Source organism: Tachypleus tridentatus, chromosome 2 (genome assembly GCF_004210375.1).
Source record: "Tachypleus tridentatus isolate NWPU-2018 chromosome 2, ASM421037v1, whole genome shotgun sequence".
NCBI classification, from domain to species: Eukaryota; Metazoa; Arthropoda; class Merostomata; order Xiphosura; family Limulidae; genus Tachypleus; species Tachypleus tridentatus.
In genome coordinates, this window is record NC_134826.1 from 78,262,401 (window position 1) to 78,282,864 (window position 20,464).

At 30.8% G+C, this 20,464-nt stretch overlaps 1 protein-coding gene across 5 annotated transcripts in view; it reads right to left on the minus strand.

The window, feature by feature from the left end:
* The window catches only part of LOC143244297 (phosphatidylinositol-3,5-bisphosphate 3-phosphatase MTMR3-like), a 116,280-nt gene that overhangs the window by 82,088 nt on the left and 13,728 nt on the right, over positions 1-20,464 (minus strand). For all 5 annotated transcript variants that reach the window (XM_076488689.1, XM_076488692.1, XM_076488690.1 and 2 more), the window contains 2 exons: positions 10,476-10,633; positions 174-288 (listed from right to left, as the gene is read on the minus strand). In XM_076488689.1, coding sequence (XP_076344804.1) covers positions 174-288; positions 10,476-10,633 — 273 coding nt within the window. The remainder of the gene's footprint in view (positions 1-173; positions 289-10,475; positions 10,634-20,464) is intronic.

The window sequence follows — 20,464 nt, forward strand, 5'->3', positions numbered from 1 at the left end:
TGTTGTTTTTTTTAATAATATTGTTTGTAATTATGAGACTATACCTTACATGGTCCTGTGGTGAGAGCATTAGACTTGCGATCTGCACAGGTTAGAAGTAACATAACGTGAAACCTCAATATCATTGCTGATAAATTTATAAGACTCCGACTGTACTCTTAACAACAACATACCTAAAATTCCTGTTGATATGAGTTACTCTCCAAGTGCCATGTAGGTCAAAACCCATTCGTTTAGCCTCCTTTACAATGCTACAGTCATCTCTATTATTTCGTATGTATTGACAGCCTAAAATCAAAAACATTGTGATGTCTCAAAATATAACATTACTCTGTTTTCAATGACACTTTGAAAGACTCTTTGGAAATCCTAAATATATTTGTATTTACAATATGACAAGAAACTATTATTCTACTGAAAATATGAACAAAAGTTGAATTATTATAAAATTTCTAATACATCAATTTAAAGCATAAACATAAAACTATTAAGTCATACAAAAAATTTGTGATATGCTGAGTTTAACCACAAATACATAAAGGTAAAAAATGTAGCTGTTCATAAATGACAAAGTAAATGTCATATTGTAAAAAGAGAATTAGCATCACTAAGGTAACAGAAGCACAATTTAATAAGTTTCAAATATTTATTCAAATCTTTTGAATTTTTAAGGGTTTTAAAAAATGAAATTTGTAATCTCATTTACATAATCATTAATATCTTTCAAATGTTCACTCATAAATAGCACAGAATGACAAGTATATTATGCATACCACTTAGGTTTGCCAAATGCTCTCTATTTGAGTTTGGACCATTTAGCTTATCACTTTCTTTTTCTATCTTAAAATGTAACAAAGCAAAAAAGTTATCAACCATTTAATTTTTAAGGAACGTCATTAAATATTTCAAATTTTCCTACAGAGACATTTATAGAAAAACAGTTGATAGTTTGTTAATCAAGATTCAAAAAAAAAGTTCTTATAATGTGTTTTATCTTTGGATGGGTCCTTCAGATTATTTGGTAAAATAACAGAATGCCTATCCACTTAAAGATATATATATAACATATTAGCTTATTTCTTCAATAACATTTGATACACTCTATATCCACTGGTATGCCTCATCTCACAAACAATACTTCAACCAAAATTCAAATTACTGTATATCAAGCTTACTTATAAATTTATGAGCAGAATTTAATCATTAACCAACTTGTTACAAACCTGCTGACAAACTCATTAACTGAACTGGAGATAAATAGAGACAATAACTCTCACTGACACTAAACAGAATAAATCATTAACTAAATAATTCACTAAGTCTGGTATTTATATACAATCCAGCTTTCTTTAAAACACAGATAGTTTTCAGATTTTATCACAGCCCTAACTTTCACAAATATTTTAGGTCTTCCATCATCGTATTGTTATAACATCTAAATTAAAATATTAAAAACATAACTTATAAAACACTGCCCCCATGCCTGATTTGTGAAGTCCTTTTAACAATCCTAATAAAAAAATAAAACAGTGCAATAGTTTTTTGCTCAAGTTTCTGCTTCCTGATTTGGAACAGCACATGCTCCTGGTTATTTGGTGAAACACTTCATCAAAACCATAATGTATATATTCTTGAGCGATGCTCCAGTATAATAATATAACTGCCCACGTTTTTTTTCTTTCATGGACTTTTTTTACTCACTGCATAGTTTACATGGTTTACACCAATTCTCTACAGCCTCCAATAAAAGCATTTTCTTACTCTTTTCACTGAGTTTCCACCTGTTGGAGGTTTGTGCATATGATGGAATGCTTCTATAGAAGTACTGACATTATTTATTGTTTCTATGTGTTGGCTTTTTCTTATTTCTAAAATAAGAAGCCATTTTCAAGCATAATGAATTCCACTGTCCTCAATAAATATTTGTGTTTGGACTATATAAATCCAGTATATGCCATAAATGATTTTCTGCACTATTCTGGATCCAGGTTTCAAATTTAGCTGTTGCCTAAGAATCTGACTATATTAGTTCTTAATCAACACTTTTTTTTTTCAATCTACCATGTTGGACTATGTTGGACTACTGTACTTCAATTTTGTCATGTTCATTAGCTCATACTTCTCTCGTTACACAGTGTCTACATTTTTCAATAATATGTGAACTTCAGAATATTGCATCAGCATTTTAATGGTTCTATCCATGATAGTGCACAATGTTTAAGTTATACTCCTGAAGTTTCTGGAGCCATCTTGCTATCTGAAGTGCAATGTCAAATAACCCATCCATAATCTAAATTTTTGTCTATATAAGTAATAACAAAAATAAATAAGGGCTAAAAAACACTTAGTAGCTCTTTTCAAGTTGTGTAATACCTCATTTCTACAGCATTCATTGTAAGCAATAACATATTGTTTTTCTTCATTGTACTTGTAATAAAACTAGTTCCACTGCAAAAATCACTGGCATTTGTGTCTAACATGATGAATTTTCAAGAACTGGGTATGCTAATACATGAGTGGTGGTTAATTATTTCTTCCGTTTGTTGAATGCCTATCCACAACCATCCATTCAACAACATTTACTTGTGTTTCAAGTTATATGTGTAAACGAAATACTAAGTCACAGAATTAGTTTACAAGACTGCCTTATGCACATTCATTTTCACCAACCAATTCTAAAAAAAAACAGAATATTTGGCCAGTCTGTGGATACTCTGTTTCTACTAACTATGTATCACAGGAAACCTATTCTGTTGATAAAACAATTCACACTTCTTGGAATTCAGCTTAAGGTTCTCATTTCTCATCTGATCCAAAACTTTCCTTAGCCAGTCATTAACACTGCCAAAGGCTTTACATGTGTGAATATGTCCTATATCATTATGTCTATAAATAGGTCAATCAAGAGTATTTCAGAAAGAATACATTCCATAAGTTATTAAAATGTTACAAGTTCATTCCATAATGCACATGGCTCTTTTCATTTCCTGCAGTGAAGGCTGTCTTCTCTCAACTTGGTTTGTTGATTTGTTCTTGCCAATATCCATTCTTTAGAGACAATGCTGAAAACCCTAGATAAAGCCTCCTTCATTGCAACTTCATTCACCTTCTCGTAGTTCATACAGAACCTTGTGGATCCATCCTTCTTCTTTGCAAGTATAATAAGCGATGTCTGAGGACTAGTAATCAGTTCTATTACACCTTGTTCCTTCCTGGCATCTATATCTTTTACAGCATCTGCCTTTTTTTTTTTCAAATAAGAGTTGTCTGGATGACAAATTGGCACTGCATATTCAGTGCTAATCTTGTGAGGTATTTTACTTGTTTAGCCTAAATCATAAGGCCCACTGTGAAAAACTTCCATAATCTTGCCACTGATTAACTCCAAGGTCTAAACATCTCTGATCCTACAGCTATTGTAAGTGGGGTACCAAGCTGTTCTTATGCAAGGATTTTACATCAGACATTCTATATCTTGCCTCATAGGTGACTAATTCAGATGTTTTTTGAGTTAGAAGTACTGCCTGTACAGCTTCACATCTTACATTGTTTTGTTCATGATATCTTTATTCTTCAGATAAATAAGAGCTTTTCTAACCATTAATCAGAACACATTGAAGTGTCTAGTTCTTATTATCTTAAAGATTTATTCCTAACATGTCCTGGTATAATAACTTTTTTATTTTAATAGTACAATAAATGCTTTCTTTATTGTCATTAGAAGTTCAATCTATGGTGATGTAATTGTCATACAGTGCATGGGGGGTTCCTATTCACAGAAAGCAAAACCATTAAAAGCCAACCTAAACTTGAATCCATGTCTCTTCATGAAACTAATTCTTAGTTTGTTCTATTCCTTTATGTTTGTTTGTTTTGAATTTCGCACAAAACTACACAAGGGCTATCTGCACTTGCTGTTCCTAATTTTGCAGTGTAAGACTAAAGGGAAGGCAGCTAGTTATCACTCTTTCTTTATGTTAATCACACACAAAGTTTTCTACATTAATTATAATTTTCAACTTTTTTTTTAACTTTACATTTGAGTGTTGCATCAATCCATCTTCATATTTGAAGGCACTTTCTCCCCTTTCATTACCAAATTGGATTGAACAGTTGTAACTATAGAACCAATAATGATCAACAAAATGCAAGGCTTCCTAACAAAACACTCATTGACTTATAGCCTGGTTTTTTTAAATAATAAATTTGTTATAATCTCATTTGAGAAAAATTGGGTTATCTTATCTGAATTTCACTCCACAAGCCCAGCTAATTCTTATTTTTTTCAATGCTTGATTAGCTCTTTTTTTATCCTTTGATCTGGTTGGACTCAAAGACTCACCCTTAGTGCTGTTTCTTTGTTGTATGAACTTTATTGTAATGGTTATGCTTTCCACATTAATAACAGATCCCTTTTTCTAACATCTTTGAAATTTATTCTATACAGACTTTTTCTTTCTACAGTTCCTAACAAAATGTTCTTTCAAGTTACCCTTGGAACACCTATTATATTCTGATTTATTTCCTACACACTGTCTACCCAGCTGACTATTAATTCCTTCAGTTCTTCCTGATTATCACTGCAGGGGTAGGAGTTATTTCAAAACGATTTGATATAATAATTACTAAAGGCACCATCTAGACACTGCAGAATTACTATATCAAGTAATGTAACTATAGCTCATTTAGAGATGTACACCTACATTTTTCTGCCTAATTTGCATATCCTCATCTGTTATAACATGTAAGTGGGTCACATATGCTAATAAATCCATCAATTCATGTATGGCATCCAGGTAAGATAACTGGGCAAGTCTTCCTGAAGCTTTTACAAGTATAGCTATTGTTTTTATTTCCTTACACCCTACTTAGGAAATATCCTACTGGTATCACTCCAAATATGTCAGATAAAGCAATGCTTGATAGTTGTTATAGTTTTCAACTGAATGATTACTTAACACTATAGGCACAGCATTGGTACATTAGACTGATGCTGTATTGTAGTAGTAGTATTTACCATAAGTCTGAATTTAATCAGTCAATCTTCACAAAATTTGGTAAACTTTATGTGAACATTAAAAGTCTACCACACAGAAAAATTAACAAATTTTAATGAAGTGTTTCTACTAAAGATCTGTATGTGAATTTCCAAATACTTTACTGAGTCAATATGAGTGAGAAGTGATTTTCATGCTTAAAATAAATACCTTAATCTTACAGTTCCATATTTAATTTACAGAACCTACAAAACCTCCTTAATTAATGAATATCAAAAGCTTTTTTTTTCACTAAATCTTTTTATTTTATCTGTTGACTTCTTTATCCTAACACATAAATCAATGAATGTAAAAAAGAAAAGTTGAAAAATATAAATTAATGTTGATTTTTTTTCTTTCTAGAATCAGTGTACATTGTAACAGGCAATTACACTTATTTAGTTCTTCAGTGGAAGTAATGGATTTTTCACATCTGGCTTCATTTAGTTTTATTGCTTTAACTTTACAACTGTACATAAGTCTCAGAGTACTCTAAAACCATTTTTGAGGAGAACACCCTGTAAATAAATGATAATAATCACATTATGCTATATTTACATGATTGGCTTGATGTACAATATCAAAGAGAAAGAAATGTTTCATATGTAATTTTAAGTTTTCTTATCTAACCTAACAGGTTTCCAACACTTGCCTGTTAGTTACTTTTATGACCATAAAAAATATACAAAAAAAGAAATTTAAGACTTATGTCTGGACTGATGCCTTTTGCTTTCAAGGGAAAGGTGTTCTAAACTTTATTTTGCTGGAATGCTGTTTATTATTCATCAAGTAATTCATGTTTATTTCAAATATACATTATAGACTATCAAAATATGTATTAGGCATTAAAACAGAATGTCCCAAAATTACTGCAAGTTAACTGCCTTTCTACCTAAGCTATAAATAGTTTTAAACATTTTCAATTAGCTGCTCAATGTTGAACACCACAAATGCAAACATTGAAAATGAGTCTGAATATTTACATTTCAAGTGAAAAATAAATCAGAGTACTGCATCATTATAACACCATTAGTTATAATGACTAACTGATTACTCATAGTACCAGTGCTCACTTTAGGTGTCAGCAATTGGTAGGGATGACAGTGCAAAGTGGCTTTGAGTGAGTTGAAGCCTTGTATAGTAATCTATGTTGCATTCTTTTTTTTTCATGTCCAAAGACAAAAACATGCCAAATATTCCATAAACATCAAACCTGCATGTGACCTCTTCACCAACGTTTTGCTCCACTACATGCAGCAAATTCATCTGCCCAATTTTTTCTGTACATTTGAAAGGAGAAAAAAAAAGTACTCCATGAATAAAAATGGTAAATTATGACCTCTATTGCAAATTTATATGCACACGGGATAAAACATTTCGCAAAGTTGGTGGTTGCACATCACATAATAAAAAAGTTTTTCCAGTATCATACATATAAGTAAGAGTTACACTGTTGTATGATTTCTTGCATACAACACTGTGGTGTCCTGACTCCTACAAATATTGTAAAAATTTAGTATCATCTGCTCCTTAGCTCATTGCCACATGGCTTCAGAGAATACAGTCATTACACTCAGTCACAAAATAAATGGAAAAAGCATGAAGTGTAATGCCAAGAGATGTGAATATCAAGTTAAGATGCAAACGTGATATTGGGATGTTGGGTATTATGGTAAGAATATGAAAATGTGACTTAACTGTCAAAAAAGCAAGAACATGTCATCAATATACCATTTGTAAAGAACAGGTTTAAAGTCAGATGGACAGTTTTCTAGCCACTTATATTCACGGTAGCATAGAAAACTATTGGAATTTTTAGACTCGGAGATCAGAGAGGATTCCACCTATTTCATCATAAAAGATATCATTACAGAGAAAATGGTTTAATTTTAGTTGATTATATTGTTCGCCCACCTACATCACTCTTGGGTGAACATGGCTCCCAATGGTAGCATTATAATAAGGTAGTACTGTAACTTGTATAAAAAAAATTGTAAAGATGCTCTTTCTATTGGTTATAAATAAGACAATGGCAATGTTAAAGTATATTACATTTTTCTTTGAAGACAGAACATAACTAACACTTGAAACCACTGGAACTTGGTGAAATTTCATAATTAGAGCATTAAGGAAAAGGATGACATATGCACATTTCATAAATACATTACGTATTCCTGACCACAGTTTCACCAGTAAACAACTTTATAGGTGAAACCATGGTTATGAATAAATGATATATTTGTGAATATACAACTGTCTTTTCTTTCTCAATTCTGTAAAGACAAAATAATATGAGAAGGGTAGGTCATGTGGTTCTGATTATATATCAGTAAAGCAAGACTGAAGGTTTCAAACTAATATTTTGACTTCAGAATAACTATATGATACGTTTGTAATAAGTTGGACACTCAGGCAAATAATGGTTGAGAATTATTTAATAAATGTTTCTATTCAAGACTAAAATGTGAAAATGTAGATTTTTTTTAAATTATCAACAAATTTTGGTACCAAGAAACATATTCACATTATTAAGAACAAAGTTTTGAATGTTCCTCTGTAAAAGGTTGTTGTTATTGTTGTTTTCAATGGGCAGCAAAATCCAGTTATTTCATCAATTCACTCTGGAAATAATTTAAAACTGAGCCAGACATGTTTTCCCAATTGGTTTCTCAACCGAGTATTGTTAGTGAACTGAACAGCTAAATTATATAATTGATTTTGGTGGCAGCACAGCTAGAGCAGGCCAGGAAGGTCCTGTGGTCACAGGTAGCACACTAGTAGTGATAACATGTGTAAACTAAATAGTTTTAGTAAATTGCATTTTAAGATAAAAGGTGCAAGAAGAGATGTGGCTAGTTTGATCTCTGAAATTACTAATTTATTTTATTCTGTTATTTACATTTTTTCCCACCTCAACGATTTCATTTTGTATTTTTTTATTTTGTCATTGCAGTCTTTTCATACTTCACTGATGTTCTTCTGTACTTTTTCAGTCTCATTGTTTTAATTCCTCTGTACATCTACTCTGTCAATCTTTTCTTTACTCACATTTATTTTCTCTTATTTCTTCTTTAAATGATGTCTCTTTCATTTATCTCTTATTTTTTCTCTCATTCTTCTAATTTGCTACCTCTTTCTTCCTGTTCTTCTTTCCACTGTTTCATGATATCCAGCAAATATTTGATTTTGTTTCATATCTGAATGTTTTCATCTTGAAATTTAGTCAAAATTCTATTTTGTTTTCAACAAAATAGTTGCACTTCAATACCAGGAGTGTAATGTCTTTGATTGCTGGTCAGGTTCTATTAGATTATTGGTAAAAACAGAGTGAAGTTTAGTCCATGTAGCAATAATGAATTTAATTAATAATAATGAAAATAATTTATTTCTTCAGTAGCATTTGATACAGACTGTGTTCACTAATAAGCTTAACTTCACAAACAACATTTCAAAAGCAACTATGAAACTAATATATATCTAACAAAGTCATTAACTCACTTGCACTATCTCCTTGCTAATCAATCAATAACAAACACACTGACTAACTGCAGCACAGAAAATAGATATAATAACTCTCACTGTCTAATTTACTAATTTAAGTGACAATGACCTGAATAACTCATTAACTAAATAGTTAATCAGATCAGGTACTTATATAGAATATAATTTTGCTATTTAGGAAATTTCTAGAACATACTTCTTGGTAATGTCTTGACAAGTTCCCTCTAGCAAACAAACATCTAACACAAAATATTAAAAATATAGCTTACAAAAATGTAAGTAATTAAAAGGCATAAATAAAACTAATATACTGCTACTGGCAATTCTAGGCAAGGAAAAAAATTATACTTTTGACAAAGAACTCAGATGACCCATAAAACGATCTCAATGGCATATATATATATATCAGAGTAAAACCTTTATTTGGAACTAAAGATATGCATTGCTATAAATACCTGTATGTTCAAAAAGATATCATTATTTATTTTTATAGTCGTTTTATTTTACATATGACACCTTAGAAAGCAAGAGAGTAACATAATTATTTACCTAAAAACACAGATTACAGCCTCAATCCATGCCTATTTCACTTCTCTAAAATTACAACTTAAAAAGCAAGATGAACACAGTAAACTCATGGTATTTATTTTTTTCACAAAGGCACAACATCATAAAGTTTTAAAACATTTTATCTGCTCTCTTATAAACATTCTACAAAATAAATCTAACTAGTGTTCAGATTTAAAATTTTGTTTTAATATGAATTTCAACATTTATTTTGGATAATTTTATTTTTAAAAGTCCAAATGAATATTCATATTTTTTACTTTTTTTTTCTCCACCTGCAATTTTTACCTGAGAAGCATCATTTTTAAACTTTCCATTTGTAGGTTTGATACATATTTAACCCTTACTTTTAGCTCAATATAGTTTAAAAATAGCAATTTGTTTTCCATTGGTGGTGTTAAAAACTGTAAAATTAAACTACACTTTTGATAATTTTATTACCTGAAAATAAGATACCACAGAGCTCCCTTATTATTTTTATGAATTTTAAATGTGTACATTTCTAGTTATTATGTCAGAAGCCTTTCCAGCTCAGACGTCTTCAAAAAACTTAACTATATTATGGTTATATGTACTTAGCATACATATAAAACAATGACAAAGTTAAATAAATAGATGTTAATGGTTAACCTGTTAACCTATTTGATTATTTGTAATTACCTACTGTAATTACTTTAGCATCTGCTTTTCTGTTTAAAATATCTCCTATGGATAATTTTAAAACTATAGTCTTACAGTTGATATTTCTCACATATGTTTATAGATTGACAGAATAACTTTTCACAATTTCTAACAGGAAGTACACTGGTGTATTTTACAAATAAATTGTAAAATATATTAAAATAAGTAATATATATTAGTTCTTAACAATATACAGGGTATTTTACTTGAACAGTTTTTTTCAAAATTAGGACTACAGCATGAAATGATTAAACCCATGAATGCACAATTGCTTAAAATATGTGTGAAACCTGACTATCAGGTCAATGCTCAGTACACATTATACAACAGCATGATATATAGATACGTCATATATTGGTTTTTATGTCATTATAAGTTGTAATATTGACCAAAACACAAAATTAATTTAGATTTGAAAAAAACATTCAATGTTTATCATGCACTTTGTTAGAAACAGCTGTATTTCAAATATGATGAATTTTGTGAGTTATTAGTTTTTTATAAATGTAACTGAAAAGTTAGACAATATGATATAACTGAACTGGAAATGGTTACTTCTTTCATAAATTAAATTAATAAACAACCATTTAATGAACCACAGCATTTTTTTATTTCAACATTATATATTTTTATCCTGTAAGTGCTTTGATAACTATATAAGCAAACAGAAAATCCAGAAATATGACATACTTTGCTGTAAGCATAAAAACACATCTTTCCTCTGCTCCTTATAACACTGCTGAAAGAAAGAAAATGCAAACACTTCCTCCAATTTCTGTGGTGGTGCATATGCAGCAAGAAGAAGGGACAGCCATTTCTGACACTCTTCACTTGTAGCAAAGTTACAACTGCACAAATAAAAACACAATAATTAATTGCAATTATTCAGGAATATTGTATTTAAATGCTAACATATTTATGTGCAAGTCAAACAAAACAAACAATGATTAATTATATATTTTAACAAAGATAAAGGATTCATACTCCAAATAAACATATCTTGTAAAAAATGTACGAAACCAGTGATGAGTCTAGTGATGAAACTATTTACCTGGAGTAAAATTACCATTAGTTTAGAAAATATTCACTCAAGTAACAGCTAAAAGTAACTGTTCTGGATGACTTCTTAAGTAAAAAGGATCTGGTTACTTTTGCAGAAATAAAGTGAAAATTATAATAGTGATAGCATTATTAAAAATAGACTACATTCAACTTATATATGTAAAAATGGCTGGTTTGGGTTGAGAAAATGTTTATTTAGAGGAGCAAACAATGTTTCAACCTTCTTTGGTCATCATCAGGTTCACAAAGAAAGAAAGAGGTAACTGACCAATAGCTGATCACATGTTTGAAGGGGGTTGTGTAACTAAGTGTAGGAATGTAGAGGGCATGGTAAGATGTTTGATTATATTTATTAATATAGGTATAAAGGTGTTCCTCTGTACAAACATAAAAAACATATAATCAGCTATCAGTCAGTTACCTCTTTCTTTCTTTGTGAACCTGACAATAACCGAAGAAAGTCGAAACGTTGTTTGCTCCTCAACATAAAAATTTTCTCAACCCAAACCAGCCATTTTTACATATATATTTTTCTCTACAAGTGGGTTTTCTCATCATCACAGATTACATTCAACTTAAAATCACACACAAAGGCATTAATAAATATAAAGTAACTTTTAGTTTTATCAAAACAATTACTATTACTGTCGCTCTTCACACACACTATTTATAATTTAACTTCAGCACTAGCTGAAGTTCCTACTAGACAGATGAGCTCATCTCAGTGTGAAAAAAATAATTGAAGAAATAAACAAATGCCCACATGCTGCAATTTCACTGAATTTCCCACTACTGTTTTTAGTGAAATTAAGTCTTTCAACTAAGGCCATGGATGGTTATTTGTATCAGACATAATGATCACAGTGAAATAAAGTTATCAATGTCAACATAAGATGTAAAATGACTGCTTTTGTCCCTGCTCAACAGCACAGGAAATATCATTGCTTTTAATTGTCTTACTTGAAAGAATACATGTGCTCTTACTGATTTAATAAAAGCTGTTACCATAGCAACTAGTACGACTTTCTCCCATGTTTTATAATGCAACACTCTTACAAAAAAAAAATAGTGGAGTAAAAGTAGATAATTTCTTCTTGATTTTACTTGTATAAAAATAAAAAGTAAAATATTTTTAGAGTGCTTAAGTAACAGTAAATCCTAAAAAAGTTTCTTCAGTAGTGTAATGTTACCTCTTTAATCTCAAACTCCTGAGGAAACAATAATAATGTTATTCTTTCTTTATCATCTGTACTCTTATTTTCCAAATGATGTTTATCTCACAAGTTTCAAACATATATAAACAAATCAAAACTTAAACAAGATCTTTACAGATTTGTAATTATACAATCATCACAAGTACTTGTGAATATCAACATTAAAATCTGACATCTAAATGGTTTTGAAAAAAAATGATTCTCCATTGCTTTGATAAGTAATATCAGTTATAACTATTTTATAAATAGAATTCAATTATACAAAATATAAAGTTTCTGCAACATGCCTCCCTAATACTTCATTATATTTTTAATCATACTCTATATGTTAAAAAACATTGGTATTCAAGATATATTTTGAAGTATAAAGGGATAATATCATCACTGAAGCTAACAAATGTAGTAGACTAATTTATATCTCTGCTGTAATGGTTCTGTGGCAGTTGACAACTACCTATATTTTACCCTTCCCAAACTAGAATATGGATACAACTTTATACATATACATAGATATAAAATTTAAAAACATTTTTCTTGCATTTTTTGTTAACATGTTTGAGAATGGAAATGAGTCATACTTTACTCTAATCTCCATCTTGGGTAAAGGTTGCATACTACAGTGATCATTCTGGGAGACTGTACATTCCTGTTCAGGTTTCTGTATTATCTAACTCTTTATATGCAGGTTGTACCACAGTGAAAATGTAATGCAAATAATTAAAAATCAATCCAGTAATTTATGTAGCTAATTACGTTTACTATTTTTATCTTATTCTTTAAAGAATCCTTCCAGTTTCCATCCAGTAAAATGTCTTCATTCAGATACAGCAGCCAGTGTCTGATCAAAAGCTACAAGAAACCGGCCAGCTTAGAAATTAAGCAGAAGTACCTATTTTGTTTGTTATGCATGTGCTGAGTACTTTCGTTTGGGGCCTGCTTCTGACTTATTCTCCTTCAATACTTGTACATTACCTTTAAAACCATTATTAACTTCAATCTTACCTGTTACAATTTTACATTTGGATAGCACAGTTCTGCCTTGAAATGGTTAAAGATCCATGCTCAAAAACATCCAAATATTAAAAATTCCTTCAGATCTTGCATAGTGAAACATATTATCTATAAGTATCAATTAGTATCATATAAAATAACTGAATAACCCAAATTAATGATTGTAATTATTCTAACTATTCAAGTAAACAAAATATTGTTTTACAATTTATCATTATTTTTTTTTAAATAATTCAAGTTTCTTCAACTTCAAGTTAGCACAATTGTGAGGCACAATATTTGTTTTGGAGTTATGGCTAAGTAACTAAAGATATCTGATACTTTTCTCCGAGCTTCTGGTGAGTGAAAATGCCATCAGCCAGGAGTAACCACCATCAGTTCTTGGACTACTATTATTTTGCAGCTAATAACAAAATTAATTTTTCCACAACTCAAAAGTTGTTCAAGTTCAGGTTTATATCAACTGAACTTACACATGACACAAAAGTTAATATTGCTGTTGACATGACTTCATGTAACAGAACACATGCTGTTCAGCTTGTATAAATGTGAGGGTGTATGTTGTGACCACTGGCTGTATAACCAGTCAAAATTATGCCTGTTGTTTTATGTTCACCTTGTTTCGATTAAACAACAGTTCTGTTTATTGTTTACTCAAGACATTAAGTCATTTCTCTCTAAAAATTAAAAAAAATGTTATTAAAAGTTTTCAAAATAATGCTTAAACAATAAATAGTGTTAAAATTCTTAATACATTCAAATGTACACAGTGTGAAAGTTTTATTTATAATAAAAACAACAGTGAATACTATTACAAACTAAGACGGCACATACTAATGCAAGTTTTTAACATATTATCTAAATCCCTCACTCTACAATGGTTTTATCTTAAAGCCCTACATCAATTCCCAAACACAGACTAGAATTTTAGTACACAAAAATTGTTGCCCTGATATCTTTTCAACTAATTATCTCCTGTTTTGTCACAGACTTGGTGTGACAGACTCATGATTGTCACCATCCCTTCCAGTGAAATCAGTCTGCATTCTTCTGGCAATGTTTTAGGCAATGCAATAACTTAGGCATTATGCATTATGTTTGTAACTTTTTTATTATAATTAAGTATATTTCTAGCAGCTTATGAATTAGTAAATCAGTATATCACCAAGCATAATAAAAAATGTTACCACATAAGTCTTTCAACACCATCTGCCATGTACAATATTTATAAACATCTACTATTATAATAACTTTTACTTATATATTAACATACAAACATAAACAAATTGACATTCAAAAAGAAGTTCTTATTTTCATAACTGGGAGAAAACACAGTTTAAATTATATTATAAAAATATATACGTGCCAGGTTTGTACAAATAACATTTGAAATGGGAGTTCTAGAGTGTGAGATCAAAATCCAACACAGTGTGCAAAGCATAATCAGCATTCAAAGAATGCTATTCCTAAGGGGTTCTGGGGCATGGCCACTATAAAATTTGTAAAAAATAGCTACTATGAATTTAAATCTGGAAGTAATTGTGCATGAAATATAGTTTAAACAACTGCATCACTTCATGTAAAATCCACAAACATCCAACAAAAAGTTAACAAATTATCATTCTGTGGTAACATTGCACTGGAAGCCATATTTAAATGAGTATGAACATGTATATTTTACTGCAGTAAAGTACTGTATTGCATACATACAAAATAGTTATTAACTGTTAAGTTATATTACTTACTTAAACAACTCCATATAACAATGGTTTATTAGTTATTTCAATCATTGGCTATATTATTTAGATGTAGATTGTTGTGATTATGAGTTTAGTAATAAATAGCATATAGTGGCAATTTTAAAATGAAATTATCTCAAACTGTATTCTAATAACATAGCAGAGAAGTATAATCTTGTCAACTGTGTTCTAAAGTTATTGAACTAGCCTGTGTAGACTTTGAGAGAAAAAAAACTACTTAAAGCTCATGACAACAATTACACAACAGGAAGTAAAGACAAAACAGTTGTTCTAAATATTTATTTCAAGATTTTCTTGTTTTATGATTAAATGTTGTTCAGTTAAATTTTTCTGTGTAACATTATTTCAGTGACCTCTGTACAACTAGTCCAATATGATACGGTTAAATTGTGCTGGAAATTTCTAAATGTCTTGTACTTCGTTTTTTGAACATTAAATTATTTACAAATCACTTGACAAATGTACATCCAGCAGCAGAATTGTAAATTTCATTAATTCAAACCTATGAAGTTTTATACAAAACTAATGCTACTTCATACATTTGTAAATTGCTTTAAAAAAACTAAAATTACAAAACTACACTACAGTTATTAAAATGTATACCAAAAGTAAAAACTTTACAGTGAAAATGCACCACAGCACAACAGTAAAATTCCCAAAGAAATGTCTTTATTACAAGCTATAAATACAAAAGTATTATTAATAAGGGTTTGTTTGTTTTAAATTTCGCACAAAGCTACACGAGGGCTATCCGCACTAGCCATCCCTAATTTTATCAGTGTAAGATTAGAGAGAAGGCAGCTAGTCATCACCAACCACTACCAACTCTTGGGCTACTATTTTATCAACAAATAGTGGAATTAACCATCACATTATAATGTCTCCACAGCTGAAAGGGCAAGCATATTTGGTGTGACAAAGATTCAAACCTGAGACCCTCAGATTATGGGTTAAGTGTCTTAACCACCTGGCCATACCAGGCCATTTAATAAGGGTAAAACCCTTTTAATTTTGAAAAGAATTACAGCAAGTTTATATTCATTGTTCTTTATTCACTGAAAACAAAACACTGATTATTAAACAACTTGGACATTTAACTGTGTCACAAATAACTGCACATAAATTAATATCACTATAAAAATTGAAAACATTACTGAGTCATTAATCTATTTAAATGAACAGGGCTACTGGTTAATTAGGACTAGCTCTAAACAGACAGTAAGCACTGAAAAAGGAATACAGGTCTGGATGTCATGTGCCACTTAAACACTCCATTACATTGTATGATTTACTGATTTCTCAACATATATGTTCTTAGATAGTTTCTTTCAACCTTATTTTAAAATGTAAACATAATAATCTCTTTAATATGTTCATTTTTTAAATTTATGCTCACAGCAACAAATTCTTACATAAAAGTTTGTATTTTTTTGTACTCATGAAGTCATTCTAAGTTCTTTACACTGATGATGGAATTAGAAACAAATTGTAAAACATCAATGAAGTTTTTTTTGGGGGAGAGGTGTTGTATTTTTTTATTTTGGCTGTATAATTTATTTTAATATCTGCAAATAGATCATCTTGTATCATCACAAATTTCTTGTCAAAAGTAAATGTACCCTCTATTTATTTAGAATTAGTACTGAATTATTTCTGATTCATATATTATCTTTCACACACTGTCAAGAATCTTTACTGTGTTAATCACATGAAACCTAAGGACAATTATGTTTAACAACAAATTAATTTATTTAGTAACAGTACTAAAGTCAGGTCTCAGCAACAATCCTATTCATCCTTATTCCTTATTAAATTGATACACTGGTGAAAAGACTGAAAAAGAAAGTACAATAAAACCTGATGGTATTTTAGTACTTTTCTGATTTATAGTTAATTTCACAACATAATGTTAATTTTCAACAACAAAAATTCACTAGTTTTAGCAGTCTTGTGAAAACATGAAATACAAAAATTCTTAGAATGGTAATCATGACCTTAGATTCTTACATTTTGTAAAGTACTGTGTATATGATATATTTTCACATACTATTGTTCAGAGTTAAAATCAGCAAATTACTTTAAAATTATTGTACCCAAAGATGTCTAAGATATTAAATGAAGATAGTTTCAAAGTGTTTTTGAAAAACTAAAGTTGAAAATAGGGAAATTATTATGATGTGAGAATAATCAATTAGTTAAATGTAATGAGCAGAAAGATAAACAAATTCCACTAACTGTCCAACTCTACTACAAAAACTGCAGATTCAATTCACTTTAGTACTTTTATGAATTCATACTGCTAGTTTCTTCTTAATAAAACTCACTAGATACACACCAACTGATCTGGAGAGATTTAACTGCTACTGCAGTAGCAGGACTAACAGAGTTACTTTTTGACTGGTATTGTGTTTAATCTCATACTGCAGCTTATTGATTTCTCTTTCCTTCAGGGTGGCCAAATTCTTTCCACAAAATTGATATGTAACTTTTCCAGACAAAATTGCAAAATTCTGAGACCTACACACATGTGCATGTAACACAGTGATATTTCAATTTTTATTTATAAATTAATATTCCAACCTAATCTATGATCAAATAAAAAGAATCAGATAATTATCATTAGATAAAGGAACACTGAACAACTGGTCTAGCTATTGTAAAATACATCAATAATAGACTTATCTGAGCAGCATGGTTTACATGAATGTATGAAGATTAAAAAATAAATAAAATATGGGTGGCCTAGCCATGACTATCCTGTTCTTAACAGTTGTAGAACATGTATATAGCAAAAGCTAAGTATGATTTCATCATACAATCAGCAAGTATTACACACTCAATTAAACAGTACTTGTTCTCATATGTAGCTTTTATTTTTTATTTTTTATTTTTTACTATTTCAATGGCAAATAAAAAGTTCTTAGCAAATACTTAAAGTTTCCAAAAAGTTATGGTTAATCAGAAATCATATTTCATGTCATTGTTTAATGCTTCAATATCATCACCATCATTATGAATAAAACTAAGTTTTCACTGTGAGTAACAAGTTGTTTTTCACTTCACTTTTCAATTAAATGCTCTCTTTCTATTCTTTTTTTCCTACATAATACTTCATTATGTACACAAAGAATTCCCGTTCCAAAAAAATAGTCAAACAACAGCAGCACTGCAGCATGCTTCTACAATATCTATATTGTAGCTTACAGTGTTCCCAAAGAAGTAACAAACGGCAAACTGTATTTCAGTGCTCCATTTACAGTGAAGCGCCATTAAGCCGTGGACCAGTAAACCGCGAAATCGCTTAAGCCGCTGTAGCAAGTCTTGTGAGCTAGGATTATCGCGGCTCACCACTAATTTAAGAACGTGTAAAAACGAGGCTTACGAATTTAATCCTGGCTTTATAACTTCAAGGAGATATTTAAAAAGGATTTGCTTTAATTTGGGAAATAAATAAAATATATTACAATAGAAATCGACCGTTAATCTACCTTATCCGCTCTCTATGTCAGCTTTATGGAGGCCGCCATTGTTACCAAATCACACCTCTCGATACATTAAAGTTAATCCGCGGTAAATCCGTGAGAAAAGTGATCAATAATTAAAGTATTATTTTTAAATCGATAATCCAATATAATGATCACGCAATGGCCCGGATGAGGCTCCTCGGCGGAGCTGTTGGCAACTTCAGCTTTTCAGTCACAAAGGTTTAAACCGTGGACCACTTAAGCTGCGGTTAAGCAGGTTGACCCCCCAAATACCGCGGCTTAACGGCGCTCCACTGTATTTATGTCTATGAAAGTGAATCCCAATTCTGAGAATCCAAAACATAAAAACGTTCTTTATTTTGATTTTAATAGTGATTTGTACATTTATTGGAAAAATAAAGTTTGCACCACCTTTAGCTATGGCATTTTGTTTTCTTCTTTTTACCCCATAGAGAATATAAAATACACAACTCCCACCTAACTCTCTAAATAATGTTTATTTATTGTACTAGACATACTTTAAAATAAACATTGTTTAGCTCTAATGAATAAATTATTTAGACCATTTTGTTATGCTTTCTCATAACCTAGACTTGACTCTTAACTCTGCAGAAAATTCTAAGACAGAGAAAGTTAGGACACACGACCATTGAACAAATATAAATTCAGAATATTATATGATTCAAAGAAACTGATATGACCACTTTATAAGTACCAGCATGAGCTTTACTGTCCATTAACAGATAATACAGTTATGTGACACATAAAAGTTATACCTTTCCTATACTAAAAAAGTATTTCCCATAAGTATTTATCTCTGCTAACAAGATCAGCTATTCTCATTCAGTACTGCCATCTATGTGCAAACTCTTTCTTATACATGCCATAAGCTTTGTGGAATTACTATATTCCAACATGTCTTGCACGTAAATTTCAGGGCTTCACATCTTGACCTGTAATAGCATAACATGTTCATATGATGCATTAGACTCCATCTACACTCCTCTACCAAACCTTCACTTAAACGTTTGGCAGAAGATGTAAATACTAAAGAAGAGAGAATGGTAAGAAATGTGAGGGGAGGTAAGTACCTATTGGAAATGTATTTGCAGTATAGAAATATTATAATTTCCAATATGATACTTACTACTGCTCAAAAGATTACCTATGATCCCATGCTGAGAAGAAGGAGGAACCAGTGCAAAGGAATGACAGAAGTACCCCCACAATCATCTGAAGTAAACTTCTGACAGTGAGAGAATTAAATCCAAAGAACAAAAGAGGGGAAACACACCATTTCTGAATCAGATATACTCTTTGTCCATGTGTAGTGTTTGCAGTACATGAAGGTAGAAATTTTGAGGGGTAGAGTGGCTAGGACAAATCAGACTGTACTTGGTAAGTCAACTACATCCAAAACCTCCTTGTGGGGTAGTGACATCCAATAAAGGTAGGGTAAAAATCATCATATGAAACCAAGAATAGGGAATTAAAACTCCCACTGATTTCTGGGTATGTCATAAGGATCATCACTGATCTAGTGATCCAGGAATTGTCATCTGGTATTGACAGGATGTCTATCTTATGTAATCATCTCCCCAAACCATAGCAGAGGCCTGCACCACCCAAAGGCAACTAACATCCCCTTAAAAAGAGCATGAGGGATAGTCAAAGATAGAACCAAAACAATCACATGCACCACTACGATGACCCAAGATACAGAGAGAGTAATTAAGGAAAATGGACAACTCAAACTTGTATGAGGACTTGTGATTATTGATTTGCCCAAATCCAAAACCTCAACACAAGGAACTCCCATATTCCACTCAAAGAAGGAGAGTGCTAATGATGTGAAGAGTCTGGAGGAACATCATCACTTGAGGCTATTCAATGGGTAACTATGAAACTTTACTTTCAACAGTGTACCATACTGAGTTATTCATTTGAGGCAGAACAGGATGGGTAGCAATGCTCACCATGGAGATGGACTGTTTCACAAGATCACTTGAAGTAAATAATCTCATGATATTTTTCTTCATAAACATTTCCATTCCAGACTGTACTACCCATGGAATGCATGGATAAAACAGGAGGGGATACTACTGGTCCAGGTGATAAACAGTGAGATAAAGGCCTATGTAAAAAAG